A 19,917-nucleotide genomic window follows, 5' to 3' on the forward strand; every position below is an offset into this window, starting at 1 on the left:
AGTTTGGACGGACAATATTACGGAAATTCCGAAAGACTTAGTCCGCCAGACTGTCCGCTGAAAAAGTCCGCTGAAGCCCACACACGAGCGGATTGTCCGCTGAAACATGTTTCAGCGGACCAAGTCCGTCAGACAGTCCACCCGTGTGTACGCGGCCTTAGTGTTCAGGCACAGGTGAAAATGCAAACAAGTTTGCAGTTGCCTGGGGGTGCCATTACCTATATGTATGTATGTATGTATGTATGTATGTATGTATGTATGTATGTATGTATGTATGTATATATATATATATATATATATATATATATTAGGTCTGTTACTGATTAAAATTTTCCTGTTTCTCTTTTCTCTTTTTATCTCTATCTATCTATATCTATCTATCTATACACTATATTACCAAAAGTATTGGGACACCTGTCTTTAGGCGCAGTTTATTGGCATCCCAGTCTTAGTCCGTAGGGTTCAATATTGAGTTGGCCCACCCTTTGCAGCTATAACAGCTTCAACTCTTCTGGGAAGGCTGTCCACAAGGTTTAGGAGTGTGTCTATGGGAATGTTTGACCATTCTTCCAGAAGTGCATTTGTGAGGTCAGGCACTGAGGTGGACATGAAGGCCTGGCTCGCATTCTCCCCTTTAATTCATCCCAAATGTGTTCTATCGGGTGCAAGCCAGTCAAGTTCCTCCATCCCAAACTTGCTCATCCATGTCTTTGTGGACCTTGCTTTGTGCATTGGTGCGCAGTCATGTTGAAACAGGAAGGGGTCATCCCCAAACCGTTCCCACAAAGTTGGGAGCATGAAATTGTCTTGGTGTTCTGACGCCTTAAGAGTTCCCTTCACTGGAACTAAGGGGCCAGGCCCAACCCCTGAAAAACAACCCCCCACCATAATCCCCCCTCCCCCAAATGATTTGGACCAGTGCACAAAGTAATGTCCATAAAGACATGGATGAGCGAGTTTGGGGTGGAGGAACTTGACTGGCCTGCACAGAGTACAGACCTCAACCCCATAGAACACTTTTGGGATGGATTAGAGTGGAGACTGCGTGCCAGGGCTTTTTGTCCACATCAGTGTCTGACCTTACAAATGCGCTTCTGGAAGAATGACACACTCCTAAACCTTGTGGACAGCCTTCCCAGAAGAGTTGAAGCTGTTATAGCTGCAAACAGTGGGCTAACTCAGTATTGAACCCTACAGACTAATGCCCTGTACACACGGTCGGACTTTCCAATGGAAAATGTGTGATTGGATCATGTTGTCGGAAAATCCGATCGTGTGTGGGCTCCATCTGACTTTCTGTTGGAATTTCCGACACACAAAGTTTGAGAGCAGGATCTAAAAATTTCGTCAAAATCCGAGTTTAAATTCCGATCGTGTGTAGACAATTCCAGCGGACAAAGTGCCACGCATGCTCAGAATAAATTACGAGAAGAAAGCTATTTGGCTACTGCCCTCTTTATAGTCCCGTCGTACGTGTTCTACGTCACTGCGTTCTGAACGATCAGATTTTCCGACAACTTTGTGCGACCGTGTGTATGCAACACAAGTTTGGGCCAAAATCTGTTGGAAAAAATCAGATGGATTTTGTAGTCGGAATGTCCGACCGTGTGTGCAGAGCATTAGACTGGGATGCCATTAAAGTTCACGTGTGTAAAGGCAGGTGTCCCCATACTTTTGGTGATATAGTGTGTGTGTGTGTGTGTGTGTGTGTGTGTGTGTGTGTGTGTGTGTGTGTGTGTGTGTGTGTGTACACATATATACAGTATAAATATAAATATATACAGTATATATATATATATATATATATATATATATATATATATATATATACGTTTTTGTGCACTTTTTTTAAACTAAGTTGTAAACAAAAAAGTGCGGAAAATTGTTTAAATTGTATCTATTTATTTTTAAATATTTATTTTCCTGCTATATATCTAAAAAATTTTGTTCTTGAGTTTACAGTAGATGCTTATGCTTCATTTATCCCCCCCCCCCCCCAACATGTCACTGATCTAGAACAAGCTTGCACCCTCTAAAGCAACATTCATGAGAATGAGGCTCGCTACGTCAATCGCCAACAGAGATCAAAGCAAACAATTTACTAAGCAGACGCTTATATAGAACCATCCAGCTGCATATAGATCTTGTACAGTCTGATATCCTATTACTACAATGTTTACTAGTGTAGTGAAACAGAAATGTGCCCTATGTAATCCTCGGTGGTGAAACCAGTCCAGTCGGCAAGGCCCTGTTCACACTGGCATTAGAAAAAAGGCGGTTGGGCCTCGTTTTTTTATTTTTTTGCCCTCCCCCTCAGATCATAAAGCACAGAATTATAAGGACCATCGTTGATGTAAAGTAAACCCTTCAGGCTTACCTTGAGAGGGGATATATGCGACTGCATGACATAACCATGGACATTTTCTATTTGCGATAAGTTCTTCTCGGACACGTGGACGAGCTCGGGGCCCTTGATATCATGGGTGAGTCTTGGCAATGAATGATCGTGTGGAGGGGTGTCCTCATCTTGATAGCGGTATTTCTACGGGAAATAGAAAAAAATAAAATATAGACGGATGCATTTTTCACGTGCTACTTAAATATTGCAAAATTGTTTGCCAACATCATTATATATATATATATATATATATATATATATATATATATATATATATATATGGCATCTAATGTGCAGCCTAAGGGACTGCCTGTCAAAAATGTCTAACCCCAGCCTATCACTAAATACTAAAGAAAGGAAAAAATAAATAAAATAAAATAGAAACTTACAAAAAAAAGTTTTGATGCGTGAAATCATTAGGGATGACGGAGATAAGACGCCACCACCAACGCGGTGCTATGATAGTATGTGACCTGCAGCCAGTGCTGCTCCGGCCACGGTGTGACCAAGCCTGGGGGGGGGGGGTGTTGGTTGAATCAGCGCCAGCTGAGGTCACATACTACCATAGCACCAGGTTGGTGAGTAGCATCCTATCTCGTTCATCCCTCCTACTTTCACATGTCTGAAGAGTGTATGGATGCCTGCTTCCACTTTCTGAATTTCTGGCAGGGAGATCTTTGTTTACCGGCTTCAAGCGGCACTACAAGCCACACAGATCAAAGTATTTTTATTTAATTTTTTTGTCTTATACAATGCATTGGAGCTGCACAATTAATTGTTAAAGAAATCGTGATCTCGATTCAACCCCCTCACGATCTCAATCCGGCATTTCCTTGATTCTATATAACAAATGCAGAAGATTTCTCTGCTGTCAAACAAAAAAAAAAGAAGAAAAAGCCCGGAAAATGTTTATCAATGTTCCTCAGCGCTGAGATGATTATAAACAAAGTATCATTTAGTTCGTTTAGGTCAAAGGGATGAACTTCAGTTCTGCAAATTAGGTCAGTTTAACCACTTAAAGACTAATGCCGCGTATACACGGTCGGATTTTCCGACGAGATATGTTGGATGTGAGCTTGTGAGCGTGTGTATGCTCCATCGAACATTTGCTGTTGGACTTTCCACCAACAAATGTTTCTTAGCAGGTTCTCAGATTTTCCGCCAACATAAGTTATTGTCGGAAAGTCCGATCGTGTGTACACAAGTCTGTCACACAAAAGTTCACGCATGCTCGGAATCAAGCAGAAGGAGCCGCACTGGCTATTGATCTTCCTTTTTTTCTCGACTCGTCGTACGTCTTGTACATCACCGTGTTCCCGCATTTGGAATTGTTGGCCAACATTTGTGTGACCGTGTGTATGCAAGACAAGTTTGAGCCAACAACCTTCTATAACGAAAATCCAGGGTTTTGTTGGAGGAAAGTCCGATCGTGCGTACCCAGCATTAGCCTTTTTCTAACACTTGTTGCTTACAAGTTAAAATCAGTATTTTTTACTAGAAAACTACTTAGAACCCCCAAACAATATATATATATATATATATATATATATATATATATATATATATATATTTATATATATATATATATATATATATATATATATATATATATATATATATATACACATATATATATATATATATATATATATATATATATATATATATATATATATATTAGCGAGACCCTAGAGAATAAAATGGCGGTTGTTGCAATATTTTATGTCACACTGTATTTGCCCAGCAGTCTTTCAAATGCAATTTTTTTTGTTTTTAAAATACTCTTCAATGAATATAAAAAATTTAATAAACAGTAAAGTGAGCCCAATTTTTTTGTATAATGTGAAAGATGATGTTACATGGAGAATTGTGATCTTTATTCTAAGCAAAACAATTGTGATTCTTCTTTTAGCCAGAATCGTGCAGCTCTACCATGCATTACTATTTTTTTTATATCATGCATTATTTAGCATATTTATTTACTATTATTTATCTTAATTTAAAAATAAACATTTAATACAGGAATGATCCAAGACAAAGGACTACCAAAGCATTATGAGTTTTGTAAACGGATAGCAACGATGAAATCGTTTGCTTTCTCTCCAACTCTATAGGGCAGTGATGGCGAACCTTGGCAACCCAGATGTTTTGGAACTACATTTCCCATGATGCTCCACTACACTGCAGAGTGCATGAGCATCATGGGAAATGTAGTTCCAAAACATCTGGAGTGCCAAGGTTCGCCATCACTGCTATAGGGTGTTTGAAAAGTTTGTTGAACCAACGTGACACACATTCGCACAGCTCCAATGCAATTTGCCATACTCAGCGTTAAAATAAATGATCTTGTATGATCGTTAGTGCCATCCCCTTCTGCTAGCTGGAAATGTAAATATAAAATATTCATATGCAATATTTTATATTTACCTTTCTATCTGAAAAGGATAAAACTATTTTATTCTGAAATGTAACAAAAAAGAAAAAAAAAAAAAGTAAACCTGCTAAAAGAAAAAAGAGTTGAAAAATAAAATAATGTTAATAAAAAAATATATGCAATATTTTATAATTAATTTACTATAAAAAAAAAAAAAAAAGCACTGTCCTATCCCAAAATCTCTTTTGCATACTCAGCTCTCCAGCACTAGCATCCTCTGTGTTGAAGACCATCACTTCTGCATTAACTAGAGGAAGGACTAACAGGAAGGATTTGCCCCTTAATGACCAGGCCATTTTTTGCGATACGGCACTGCGTCGCTTCAACTGACAATTGTGTGGACGTGCAACGTTGCACCCAAACAAAATTTCTGTCCTTTTTTCCCCACAAATAGAGCTTTCTTTTAGTGGTATTTGATCACCTCTGCTTTTTTTTTTTTTGCTCTTTAAACAAAAAAAGACTGACAATTTTGAAAAAAAAAATATATATATATTTTTAACTTTTTTGCTATAATAAATATCCCCCAAAAAAATGTTAAAAAACGAATTTCTTCATCGGTTTAGGCCGATATGTATTCTTCTACATATTTCTGGTAAAAAAATTGCAATAAGCGTTTATTGATTGGTTTGCGCAAACGTTTTTACTAGTAATGGCGATGATCAGCAAATTTAGTGGGACTGCCACATTGTGGCGGACAGATCAGACATTTTTGACACTTATTTTGGGACCATTGATATTTATACAGTGATCAGAGCTAAAAATACCCACTGATTACTGTATAAATGTCCTGGCAGAGAAGGGGTTAACACTAGGGGGCGATCAAGGTGTTAACTGTGTTCCCTAGGGAGGGCTTTCTAACTGTGGGGGCACTGGAGGAAAAGAGAGATCACTGTTCCTAATCACTAGTTTACGTTGACAGATCCTCGTTCTGTCTCTCAGGAGCAATCGTGGGCGCCGGCCATGCGCATCGGCTCCAGCGTTATGTCCAGGAGAGCCAACCTGCCGCAGTTGGTCCTTAACTGGTTAAACAAAACCATCAGAATCTACTGTTTTGTAACTGTCTATGCAGTCAAGGGGCTCCAGCAGAGATTTAAAAAATGTGCAGCTGTATAAAATGTTAATTCATTTTATTGTCATAACTGTAGGCAATTTGAGCTCCCTGGAAGCCTGGCCTAAAAAACTCCCAGTTAGCACCTCCAACATCCTGTCTTGGATGTGTCATGTCTGTAGTGTTGGGGGTGAGCTCCGGAGTTTTTTTTATAGCCTACAACTATGAGAAGAAAATTGATGACTATACTACAAGACTGCCCATTTTAAAAAAAATATATTTTTGAGAGCCCCGTGAATGTATTGCCTATTTATCGAAAATGGTGAGCTTATCCTTTAACACTTAGCCCTTGCCCTAACACCAAATACAACCCTTAAAATGAACCCCTAACTGTTCCCCTGCCCATTACCACATTACCCAACCCTAATGCCCCGTACACACGAGCACATTTTCTGTCTAAAAAACTTGGATGGTTTTTCCGACGGAATTCCGCTCAAGCTTGGCTTGCATACACACGGTCACACAAAAGTTCTCTGAACCTTCGACCGCGGTGATGTAAAACACTACGACGAGCCGAGAAAATGAAGTTCAATGTTTCTGAGCATTCGTAGGAATTTTGCACGTTGGAATTTGGAATTTGGAAATTTTTTCTGACCGAAAAATAGAGAACCCGCTCTCAATCTTTTGCTGGCTGGAATTCTGCCAGCAAAAGTCTGATGGAGCATACACACGATCGGAATTTCTGACCAAAAGCTCTCATCGGACTTTTGCTGGCAAAATTTCTGATCAAGTGTATGGGGCTTTACAGATAAACTGCCCCCCCCCCCCCCCCCCTCACTCATCCTAAAACAGCTCTGCAGCAACAGCTGGCAGGAGAGGAGGAAAGCCAGCAGTTCTGCAGAGGGAAGGTGGGGGCAGCCAGGGCAGTAGGGGGAATCTGTGCTGCACAGGGTGATTAGGGTGCGCCTGGGCACATCCGGCACACCCTGTGCACGTGCCTATGGGTTTCACCAATTCTTCAGCATGCTATCAGAAGTAGACCTGTCAGCATCGATAGATCACATTTCTACATTGGAATCTGGGACCTGAAAAAAATGTACTGTACAGCAAATCACTAAGAAAAATGATTTTTCAGCTGCAAGCAAAAAGAAACATTGCTGTAAGTACAGGTGATGTTACTGAGTTGTTGTTTTTTTTTTTTTTGATCCAGTAAACAAAAGAAATGCAAGGATGCGCTAAATCCAACCAGAAAATATGTGAATGTTTTTTTTTTTTACCCCCCCTTTAAATACCCCTCTTCTCTTCTTCCTTCCTAAAACCTTACTAGTCAGCTATTCTCTGCAATTTTAACTGATTCCACTAGATGGCACTCTATACCTGTTTCAGAAGACGAGAAGACTGTCCTATAAAGAAATATTTCTTCATCATGTAAGTTCCCATTTCTGAACTAGCAAGTTAAAGCCCCCACATTGACTTAATGGGCAATTTTTGATGAGACTTCAAATGTCATATGCTGCCTGTTCTATATTTTCTTTAAGTATTTCCTATACACATGTATATCAGTGGCAGCCAGTGTTGCCAACCGCCAGTATTTTTACTGGCAGACAGAAAAAAAACACTTTTCTCCTGCCAGTAAGTGCCAGTGAAAGAAAAAGGTTGCCAGTAAAAAAAATATGGCTGTGATGCTTGTCGGAGACCATCTGAGTGCCTGCTACAGTGTGTTCGGACTGTGCCAGCAGTGTGTCGCATGAAGTCATGGTGCAAGGGAACGGAGCAGCTGTAGCCTTATGTGCAGGTCTGTGGAATGGGAGGAAGGCAAGCCGGGAGTGGACTGAAGGGATCTGAGGAGGGGGCGGGGATCGGGCATCCAAGGAGAGGCGGGGATTGGGCATCCGAGGAGTGGCATCCAAGGAGAGGCGGGGATAGGGCATCCGAGGAGCGGCGGGGATCAGGGTACCAGGCAGCAGCGGGGATCAGTGCATCAGCATGCATCCATGCATCGGCCAGCGGCTCTTCTCCGCCTGGCTTCCGCCGTGCATTTTCTCCCCTCCTACCAGGCATCCAATAGGAGCGCCTGTCCTTTCAGCCAATTGGGTGAGGGGGATCAGACCCTCTTCCCACCTGGCGGGAAGAAGATCAGTGTTGCAACAGCAAATATTCATTCGCTGTTGCAACACACCTGGGTGGTCTCTGGATGCAATGCTCTGCGTCCCGAGCCACCCTATTTTGAAGCCTATTAGAGCCTCTGGCTCTAGTCAGTGCTTCAAAAAACACCCCCCGCCCTGCCCACCCCTGCCATAGGAATTCATGCGTCCTGAAAGGGGCCGGGCACATGAATAGGGAGGGCAACAGGGCATGCATGGGGGGGGGGGCAACGACCATGCACCCACAATGGACAGGCTGCCCCTGGTAGATATTCTTTTGCAGGTTATCTATCAGGCAGTGCAGTCAGCATCCTTTATGAACTACTGTACACCTCCCAGCATAGGGAAGGAGGCCAACTTATACCACCAGCATTATTTTTTAAAAGACTCCAATGAAACAATCCTGGGGGAAAGCAGTTCACAGCTGTCACCCGTCCCACACCATTAAGGCAATACCTGTGAGAGAGTTCATCAGGACAAAATGTAAAAATATCTTTCCTGCAGGAGTGTGGGGTTATTACTGATAGACTCAAAGAACGAGGCTACAAACAGTGGCACATAGACAGAGCTATCTGTTTGGCTACAACTAAAGAAAGATCCCATCTCCTAGAAAGAAACAGGAATACAAGTAACAATAAAATGAAACCTAGGTGTGATAGTGGCACCAGTGTTGAAGTAGATGTGTCCAAACCTCCAAATTTTTTCACTACCTTGTCACGAGTTCAATTCCGTAAAAAAGGGATAATTTCCAAATATCTGCCGGTTCCACATGCAGATCCAGGTTTGGCCCCTATTTTCTAGCCATAGATCACAAACTTTGGGCAATGTTTTGTCCCGAGCCTATTTTCATCCTCTGGTCAGATGGGGACCTGGTTGAAGGTCCAGGGCTCATACATATGCGGCCTCAATACCTGCTGTTTTTGCAATAAACACACTAAGGAACATAAAAGTATAGTAGCCTGTGCCACTGGTAGCCCTTGTACACACGGTCGGACAACAAAATCCGTCGGATTTGTCCGAAACTGGTGTTGCATACACGCGGTCGGACAAAGTTGTCGGAAAATCTGATCGTTCGTAACGTGATGACGTAATTTAGTTACGACGGGACTACGTTCAGGCTAGTAGCCAATAGCTTTGGTCTCGGAAATTGATCTGAGCATGCGTGGCACTTTCTCAGATCGGAATTCTCTACAAACGATCGGACAAAGTCCGATTGGATCATGTTGTCGGAACATTTTTATAGCCCAGCTCTCAAACTTTGTTGGTCGAACATTCCAACGGAAAAAGTCATATGAAGCCCACACACGGTCGGATTATCCGACAACACGGTCCGATTGGACATTTTCAGTCAGAATGTCCGACCGTGTGTACAAGGGCGTAGAGAGTTAACCATATGCAGTTATATTAACTGCGGAACTACAAAGGTTGTTTATGCAGCGGAGTGTGTTTTGTGTAAACTACAATACGTAAGGAGCACAACACGGCAATCACAAACCAGAATTAGTGAACACTATCATGGGGCAGCCTATATTAACCACTTGCTGACCAGCCGCCATCATTACACTGTGGCAGGTCAGCTTGTTCCCGCAAATCAGCGTTGGTGTACATTGGCTCCTTTGAGAGCCATAGCATGCGCGCATGCGCCACTGCACAGAGGGGGGCCCGATGCACGTACCCGATGGCCGCAATGTCCACCAGCCACTCACGGTCATGGGAACAAGAGCCAGAACGGGGAGCTGTCAATGTAAACGGACAGATCACCATTCTGACAGGGGAGGAGAGACAGATCTGCTGTTCATAGTGATCAGAAAAAGCGATCTCTCCACTCCTCTAGTTAGCCCCACCCCCACGGTTAGAAACACCTAAGTGTAAGAGAGAGATGGAAGGCGCGCGATCTGATGCATTGATCAAGATGTTACAGTTTATTCATAAAAAAGGGGGGGATGAATCCATACAAAATGTATCTATGTGTTCATAAAACCAGGTTACAAGTATATACATCAAATAAAAAAAAAGAATAGACATGCCCATGCAAGGGCAAGTGCTAAAATTTGGCTGAAGAAAACCCTCTTCATCAGAGCTTTGTAGAACGACAAGAGAGGTCTGTATAGTATAGTGTCAAATGGTAAGTGATGAGTTCTCCTACACTCTAAGTTTGTCCACATCCCAGCGCTCGAAATGTCATAGAGAGATGTGATTCATATGTTCCTTATGGCAGTTCAATGTGTATCTGTTGGTTGTGCCCGCATTCAGGTTTACAAGAAGGATGCAGCCTGCATGCATCTGTTTGAGAACAGGAGGCAGTTGCTTCTGTAAGGGTTCTAGGCAGCTCCAAACAGAAAGTAGTCTTGTGTTGCAATGAGGATATCAGCTGTCTCCATCCATGTGAGACATCAGCCTTACAATTGGCTTACTTCGGACCACCTCTGGTCAGTTTAGGCAGCGGGACTCGCATGATCATTGTTTAATTTTTCTTTTCCTTTGAAAGTACTACCATTTTATATCAACAACACCTTCACGAGCGCAGGAGAAAATTCTTTTTTAGTTAGAAACACCTCCCTAAGGAACACATTTAAAGTGATACTAAAGGTTTCTCATACTTACCTCCACTGTGCAGCTCGTTTTGCACAGAGTGGCCCCAATCCTGGTCTTCTGGGGTCCCTCACGGCTCTTCCGGCTCCTCCCCCCATTAGATAACCCCCTGGGAGAAGCGCTCTCCCGAGGGGTTTCCTTACGCGCACGCTCCCGTGTCCAGCATTCTGTGTCCATAGACACCGAATACAGGGCTCGCTCCACCCCCCCCCGCGGCCGCATCATTGGGTTTGATTGAGCCAATGGCTGCGCTGCTATCAATCTATCCAATCAACAGCCGAGAACCCCCTAGCCGAGAGACGGCACATCCCCGTGGGACAAGTTCGAGGGTTCAGGTAACATGTCAGCATTGGTATAATGCTGACATGAGAACTATTTGGCTTCATACACACTGGTAATTAAGGCCACTGCAAATTCTAGCGGCAGTTCCTGCTGTGGCTCTCGGTGCTGAGACCCTAATGCCGCGTACAACCCAATCTTGCCTACACACGGTCACACCAAATTCCGATCGTTTATAACGCAGTGATGTACAACACGTACGACGGGACTAGAAAAAGGAAGTTCAATAGCCAGTAGCCAATAGCTTCCATCTCGTAGTTGAATCTGAGCATGCATGGTTTTTGGTGTGTTGGAATTGCATACACACGATCGGAATTTCCGCTATCAATTTTTGGCTGGCGGAAATTCGGACAGCTAAATTCCGATGGAGCATACTCACAGTCGCATTTTCCGATGAAAAGCTCTCATCGGTCTTTTTCTGGCCGGAATTCCGATCATGTGTACGCGGCATAAGAGCCACGGCAGGAACTGTCACTACAATTTCCACCGGCCCTGGTGTTAATGTAGCCTTAAAGTGTTACTAAACCCAGGACCCTGCACAGAACATGGAAATGCAGTTTTCTTAGTAAATATAAACTGCTAAATACCTTTTCTCATCAGCAGTATATAGCCGTCTATAGTATACTTTATATATACTTTACATACTTTAGTATATAGTATACTTTTCTCATCAGCAGTATATAGCAGTCTTGCGACTTCTATCAGTGTCTGTTTAAAGCTTGTAGAGGAGTTCATTCTCCTCTGACTGTCCTATGAGGCTGCAGGACTGCTAACTCTCTGTGTGGATGGTGCTGATTGGCCCCCTGTGCTGATCACATGCACCCTATTATCACACAACTGGGTGGGCTCATGGCCCACCCTTTTTTTAAGCCAATTAGAGCCTCAGGTTCTAATTATATGCTTCAAAAAACAAACAAAAAAACCCCCCGTTGGAATCCATACATCCGGTCCCCTGCATGTAGGTTAGGGGCCGGGCGCATGGATTAGGAGGGCATATGGACGAGCTGCAACTGGTACTCGCAATGTTGTCATTTTAAAATAGGGTCAGTAATTATCATATTTGATTCATAAATTATTTGCAGTTAGATAATTAACAATAACTCTCAGCATTAACCATTAACACTATGGGGGTTATTTACTAAAGGAAAATCCACTTTGCACTGCAAGTGCACTTGGAAGTAAAGTCGCTGTAGATCTGAGGGGGACATGCAAGGAAAATAAAATAACTGCATTTTAGCTTGCACATGATTGGATGATAAAATCAGCAGAGCTTCCCCTCATTTCAGATCTACCCCTTAGATTCAGAGCGACTGCACTTCCAAGTGCACTTTCAGTGCAAAGTGGATTTGCCTTTCGTAAGTAACCCCCTATGAACCTTTTGGCGCTATATAAATCCTGTATAATAATATTAACTCTGATTCCTCTTGTACAAAATTGTATTGTAGCTGTAATGTCTGCCTTTATTTTGTAAAGCACTGTGCAAACTGCTGGCACTAAATAAATCCTGTATAATAATAATAATAATAATAATAATAATAAAGGCATACATGCTGTGCATGTATATACACATACATACACATACATACATACAGTGCTGGATTATTAGGACATTTCATGTGTGCATATTACCTTTTGGCCACAAGATGTCACTCTTCATATACACAAAAAGCAATAGTTGATATCAGATGCAGTTCTAAATCTGAGCTAGCAGTTAAAAAAATAAAGTTTTCTGCTGTTCAAGTAATAGATCACTTTGTAGAAGAGGTGTTCATGGCTTGAATGCAACAATGGGCAAGAAACAAATGTTGCTGCTATGAGTGTTAAATGTTCCATTGCTCTTTTTTTCTGAAACTGTTCCACCGCCCCCTATCTGACACATTCTGGGGTCTTATACAAAATCAAAAAGTAATGTAGGTGGTAAATATGCCAGTATTACAGTAACATACTTCCTGCTTTAGGGGTGACAACGCTTACTCACTGTACAGTGTTTATAGAGAAGCCCGATTGTCACTCAAGGTCGAGACTACAGAACACCTGTCTCCTCTTCTCCATGAAATGGTGTTCTGTAGTTCACAGACATTCTTGGGATGGTAGACACGTAGAGAAAACAGGAAGTTATGAGCTGATAATATTTCTTGCAGGTGTTTGTTTGCACTTGCTGAACAATTATAACGTATGCTGCTGCTGCTAGACTTATCCACCTTACCAACCACTTAGTGTCTGCCACCCCTCTCTGCCAATCCCTACACCGGCTCCCGATTGCCCAGGGAATTAAATTCAAAATACTAATAAAAGAAATAAAAAACCTTGTGAGTTACTATATGTATTCACAAAAGTGAGAATAAATCACTCAAGAGTTTTATAGACCATCTCCTAGCACTAATCACATAATCATGTGCAAATAAGTTACAATAAAAGTTTAAGGTGCTGCGCTAAGTAAACATACACAACATAAATCATCAGTGCAAAATCATGTGCAACATTCAATAAAAAATTAAGCTCTAATAGACTTCAAAATATGGTGGGCTCGGGATGCAGAGCATTGCATCTGGAGCCCACCCAGGTGTGTTGCAACAGTGAATGAATATTTGCTGTTGCAACACTGACCTTCCTCCCAGCCAGTCGGGAAGCGGGTCTGATACCCGTCACCCAATTGGCTAAAAGGAAAGGCGCTCCAATTGAATGCCTAGTAGGAGGGGAGAAAACGCACGGCAGAAGCGAGGAGGAGAAGAGCCGCTGGCCAATGCCTGGATGCCTGCCGATGCCACGACCCCCGCTACTGCATGGTGCCCTGATCCCCGCCTCTATTTGGATGCCTGATCCCCGCCTCTCCTTGGATGCCCAATTCTCACACCTCCTTGGATGCCTGATCTTCGCCGATGCATGGTGCCCTGATCCCCGCTGCTCCTCGGATGCCTGATCCTTGCCACTGCATGGTGCCTGATCCCCGCTGCTCCTCTGATGCACGATCCCCACCCCTCCTCGGATGCCTGATCTTTGCCGCTGCATGAGGCCCTGATCCCCGCTGCTCCTCGGATGCCTGATCCTTGCCACTGCATGGTGCCTGATCCCCACTGCTCCTCTGATGCACGATCCCCACCCTTCCTCGGATGCCTGATCTTTGCCGCTGCATGAGGCCCTGATCTCCGCTACTCCTCGGATGCAGGAACCTCGCCGCTGCATGGTGCCCTGATCCCCGCCGCTCCTTGGATGCCTGATCCTTGCCGCTAAATGGTGCCCTGATCCCCGCCACTCCTCGGATGAGGCCCTGATCTCCGCTACTCCTCGGATGCAGGAACCTCGCCGCTGCATGGTGCCCTGATCCCCGCCGCTCCTTGGATTCCTGATCCTTGCCGCTAAATGGTGCCCTGATCCCCGCCACTCCTCGGATGCCCGAGCCTCGCCTCAAGTTTATTCATTCCAGCTGAGGATTTTTACTAATGCCTTACAGTTTCATATTGAATAATGGATGAATGGTGTGGGTGAGTGTAGTACGGATATTGTAGAGAAAATACACTAGATTAGGTTAAGAATAGAATAGGATATTAGAAAATATGATTTTTTAAGAAGAGGATGTTATACAATAATAGGATGTATAGGTTGGGGATGTTAGATGTTTATATGGATTTGTATAACTGTTTTTAACCACTTCGGCCCCGGACCATTTTGCTGGTCAAAGACCAGATCACTTTTTGTGATTCGGCACTGCGTAATTTTAACTGACAATTGCGCGGTCGTGCGATGTGGCTCCCAAAAAAAATTGACGTATTTTTTTCCCACAAATAGAGCTTTCTTTTGGTGGTATTTGATCACCCCTGCGGTTTTTATTTTTTGCGGTATAAACAAAAATAGAGCGACAATTTAAAAAAAAAACGCATTATTTTTTTATTTTTTGTAATAATAAATATCCCCCAAAAATATATATAAAAAAACATTTTTTTCCCTCAGTTTAGGCCGATACGTATTCTTCTACATATTTTTGGTAAAAAAAAAAAAATCGCAATAAGCGATTATTGATTGGTTTGCGCAAAAGTTATAGCGTTTACAAAATAGGGGATAGTTTTATGGCATTTTTATTAATATTTTTTTTTTTACTAGTAATGGCGGCGACCATCGGACATTTTTGACACATTTTTGGGACCATTGTCACTTATACAGCAATCACTACTATATAAATGCAGTGATTCCTGTGTAAATGACACTGGCAGTGAAGGGGTTAACCAGTGGGTGGCAGTGTAGGGGTTAAGTGTTCCTAGGGGTGTGTTACTAACTGTTGGGGGCTGGGCTTTAATTTAGTGAACACTGATCTCTGCTCCAATCACATGGAGCAGAGATCAGCGTCACTAGTTGCTAGGCAGAACGGGGAAATGCTGTTTACAACGGCATTTCCTCGTTCAGCCGCCCCGTGAGACGATCGCGGGTATGCCAGCGGCGATTGAGTCCGCGGGACCCGCGACCGGACTCACGGGGGTCCCGACCAGCACGCGAGCGCGCCGCCGGCGGCGTGCTCGCGATGGTAGGGCGGCATTAAAGATTGGACGTACCTGTACCCCAATATGCCTGCCTGTGCCATTCTGCCGACGTACATCGGCGTGCGCTGGTCGGGAACCGGTTAAAGAAAAAGTTTCATAAAGAAAGATTGAAACTTATTGAATGGTAGCAGCTGTTGTTTGTTCACTTTATTAATATCTCACAGTATAAGGTATACTTGCATAGCAGCGCACAAGATCTATTCTATATAATGCTCATATATATGAGCTTATAGCACTTTCAATGTCGCATGGACTTACTGCTTATGTCTCTTCATCACATTGATTATTATTATTATTACAACTATTTTTGTTCTTTTTTAATTGAATTTTGCACATGATTATGCACTGATGATTTATGTTGTTTATGTTTACTTAGCACAGCACCTTAAACTTGTATTGTAAATTAAAAATACTAACCACAACATGCAAAGCCATTCACAACTCCCCGAGCTACATCACCGATCTTGTCTCCAAACATCATCCACACCATGCTCTCTGCTCCTCTCAAGACCTCCTACTCTCAAGCTCCCTTGTCTCCTCCTCCCATGCTCATCTCCAGGACTTCTCCAGAGCCTCTCCCATCCTCTGGAACTCTCTACCTCAACCTGTCTGTCTATCTCCTACTCTACAGGTACTAATATCACTGAAAAATATATAAAAATATTCCTCACTGATCCCAGCGCTCAGATAAAAGGAAGTTATCAGAATCCAATTGTAAGCTGCTATCATATATTAAAATCATAAATCACATGGACATATAGTATACGTCATCCGTTAACCTCTCATCATATAAAATATACTATATTGACAGTGCTAAATATCCAATAAATTTCAAAACAAATATACATAAAAAGATGACAGTTCGTAATTTTCAAGGAATCCACCAAAAAAGTTTTTTGAAGCCCAAAAACGTGAATATGAGCTATCCACTACAGTGTTCACAAGATGATGAAAAAGAGAAGAAAGTCCATCTCCAAGCCAGAGACACCAGTGCACAGAAGCTTCACAATCGGTGACACCCCTTATGGTAAAAAACTCACCAGAACTCAAAGGGTTACAGGCACATCATAAACAATTATTATTATTGGTTCATCGGATTCCTTATAGAGATGCTTCTCAATATAAGCAAAGCCAAGCGGTTGCCAACATCAATAGTTAGAGGTTCCTTGATCCCTTTACAACAATATCTTTGGATTTACAGTACTCCGCTCAACACGAATTCACATGTAGGAAAATATGAAAAACATATTCCATAGTGCAAACCGTTTTTTTATTTAATAAATTTCTCATGAGCTGATAAAAACATACGTACACAATTTAAAATTGTAAAATCGTTATCATCATTAGTGTCACTCGCAGTGCGATCAGGTTTGTCTCACCGCAGTCCTGAGAACATAAGATCGTACCCGGTCTCAGCGTCCACGGCGGGTCCCGGGCAAACAGTCAAACCCTCTCCTCTGCGATGACGTACAGCTGCTTGGTCACGCCCATACACGTTTCGTCACTACGTCTTCATCTGTGGGCGTGGCCAAGCAGCGCAGCTCATACGTTTATATACAGAGCGGGAGGCGAGCAAACTCAAAGTCACTCCTCCGTCCCGCCTCCTCAACTCTTACACTAATACTAGAAGCGGAAATGTCAGGACACGCCGTGCACGCCGTCACCATGCCAACGTGCCTAATACAAACAGTGACTCAGAAGCGCATTTCCGTCAGACAGACTAGTCATCAGTACGCTGCTGAATCACCCGGCGCCATTTATAAACTGGTTCGGCCATCTCCTTATTAGAAGTGTCAATACCTATTCAACAAAAGTCTCTGGTAATGTTGCATATGCCGATAACCGGCAAAAGATTAGCAACAAACCAACGAGTAGATACTGCTTGAAAGAAGGAAGAAAAAAGGAAAAAAAAAACACATTGCAACACACATGCACTAGACAAACCAGCACCTTAATAAGTGCCTGCTGGTGTGAATAACCCCTTGAGGTTTAAAGCAAACCTGTTCATTGCCTATGCAGCACCCTATCACTAAGCACCGGAGTTGTCCCAACTGGCTGAACTGAACTCTGGCTGTAAAGGGGCAAATCATAAGTTTGCATTAGGGGTTTAAGGTTGGAATTTAGGAGTTTAGGGCCCTTGGATAACAAGGACAGGCTTTGGCTGAAAGGTGACTTGGTAATTTTCCAAGCAGGTTGACTATTTCAAGTTCAGATATATCCAGTTAAATCGATCTTGGTTTAAGACATACCACCCAACTTTCTGAGATGGGAATGAGGGACACCTATTATCAAAAGTATGTAGGCATAGGACAAGCCCCCTGTCACACACCCCTTAAAGGAGAATTATCCAAAAATGTTAAACCCACAAGTGCTTTTTTACCACTACTATTCCTTTATATTAGCTTTTGAGATTTACAAATGCAGCAATTTAGAAATTGGATAAAAGGTTTTGAACTGGGAAACACTTTTTGAAAGATAAAAAGTGCATTTTATATACAACTATATAGATCAGACCAAAATGAGGAACAAATGAAGAGGAAAGAGGGAATTTGCTCCAAATCAGGGACAGTCCCTCGAAATCAGGGACAGTTGGGAGGTATGGAACTTTAAGACCAAGCAGACACGTTAGAAGACCAGGTCTTATCTCTGGCAGCAGAGGTGTCAGGCCTTCACTCCCCTGTGCCAAGGGACATGCATACCCAACCCAAGTGTCCATGTTTTGGCACCACAGTTGCTGCACAGTCTCCCTCTTAATGACCATATTGACTTTAAATCTATGAGACCGGTTCATTGTATTGTACGGCATGCAAGGGATTTGTCACCAAGAGAATCATTTTATGCTATTGAACATTTGAGCAGTCGGTCTGCTGATTCTTCATAATCATTTCAAGGTTGCTGAGCTTAGCCAAAACAGTAGCTGGGTTTTGCGTGCTGTATGTGTGTTTTTGGAGGGGAGGGGCTCCCTTATGCGCACTTGTATATTAAAAAGAGGATCTTTTCCTCTTGAAATATCTTACCCATCAGTCAGATTCTGTTTCAGCAGGGACAATGATCTGACTCTTGGTCGAGATTACAGAGGCTGCAGGCATCAGCAAACACTTGACGGGGCTTTGGATCTAAATACACTTCAGCTACAACTAAAGATTTTTTTATTTACTGTGTAGAGGTCTGTTTTAAAGCAAAATTTAACTGTGGAAGGGGTAATACTGATGGTGGGTACAGCCATCAAGAGGAGTAAAGCCATCCGTTGGACTGTAAGGGGATGAGAAGGGCAATGGCAAAGTTAGTGCATGACTCTGATGGGACTATTTAAAAATGAGGGCTGTGTGATGCTAAGCAGGGTTGTACAGTGAAGATCTGCAAATTGGGGCTCTAGGTATTTCAAAGCATTTGAAGGAAGGGGGTCAACATTAGGAAGAGGCTGGGAAAAATCAGCAGGTCTCTAGGTATATACAAGGGCACAAATATGGGAATAGCTTTAAATCTTCAAATTTCACGTGTTGGTAGAGAAAATCTTCCTGTATAGTACCCCCCCCCCCCCCTTCTTCTTCTATTTGTTTGCAGGTAAATAATGGATTCCAAGCAGAAGCAACATGTCGTCATTGAGTTCTTGATGAAGGAGGGGTACAGGCTGTCTGACATCCACAGTTAACTACAGAATGTCTATGGAGATGATACAATTAATTAGAGTCACCAATAACAAGAAATTACTCTTATTAATGGTGTCATCTCCGTAAACAGCCTGTAGCCGTCTGTGGATGTTGGGCAGCCTGTATCCCTCCTTCGTCAAGAACTCAATGATGACAAGTTGCAAAGTTGCATCTGCTTAGAATCTATTAGGTACCTGCAATAAAAGATCTATACTCAGACAATAAAGTTAATGAAAAAAATAAATAAACAAATAAACAAAAAATGGTCAGACTCGATGGACTACTCTCACTTTTTCTGCCGCCACTTTTCTATGTTGCTAATTCTAATATATATATATATATATATATATATATATATATATATATATATATATATATACCGAGCCACCTGGCTCTCTTCAGCAGTACTGCCACTTAGTCTTTACGCTTCAGCCCTCTTGACCTTATAACAGGGTTCCCATACAACTACTGTACCTCTTTTCAGCCTCCTTGCTGCTCAGGCCTTCCACTTCAGGCTCTCATCTGTCTCCTTAGATGCACACAGCTTCAATGCACACAGCATCTATCTAGAAAGCAGCCCCTCACTGCTCTGATCCTCAGACTTGGGTCTTTGGCTTTCACTAGTGCACACCTACACTCTCTGGACTCCTGGAGAGCTCCTGTCTCTCTGGGTGGAGCCCAGAACCCTAATCCTGACTCTGCTATAAGCCCAGGACCACCTGCTCAATCAACCAGCCAGGCTCCTGGCTGTTCCCAAAACCAGGTCCCAGGATTGGAGAT

At 42.7% G+C, this 19,917-nt stretch overlaps 1 protein-coding gene across 1 annotated transcript in view; it reads right to left on the bottom strand.

The window, feature by feature from the left end:
- Positions 1–19,917, bottom strand: part of LOC143927370 (disks large homolog 2) — a 1,494,912-nt gene that overhangs the window by 1,285,850 nt on the left and 189,145 nt on the right. The window contains exon 2 of the mRNA XM_077451406.1: positions 2,378–2,542. Coding sequence (XP_077307532.1) covers positions 2,378–2,542 — 165 coding nt within the window. The remainder of the gene's footprint in view (positions 1–2,377; positions 2,543–19,917) is intronic.

This window comes from Lithobates pipiens, unplaced genomic scaffold (genome assembly GCF_037356315.1).
Source record: "Lithobates pipiens isolate NorthernLeopardFrog02 unplaced genomic scaffold, aLitPip1_a1.2 Scaffold_23, whole genome shotgun sequence".
Taxonomy (NCBI): domain Eukaryota; kingdom Metazoa; phylum Chordata; class Amphibia; order Anura; family Ranidae; genus Lithobates; species Lithobates pipiens.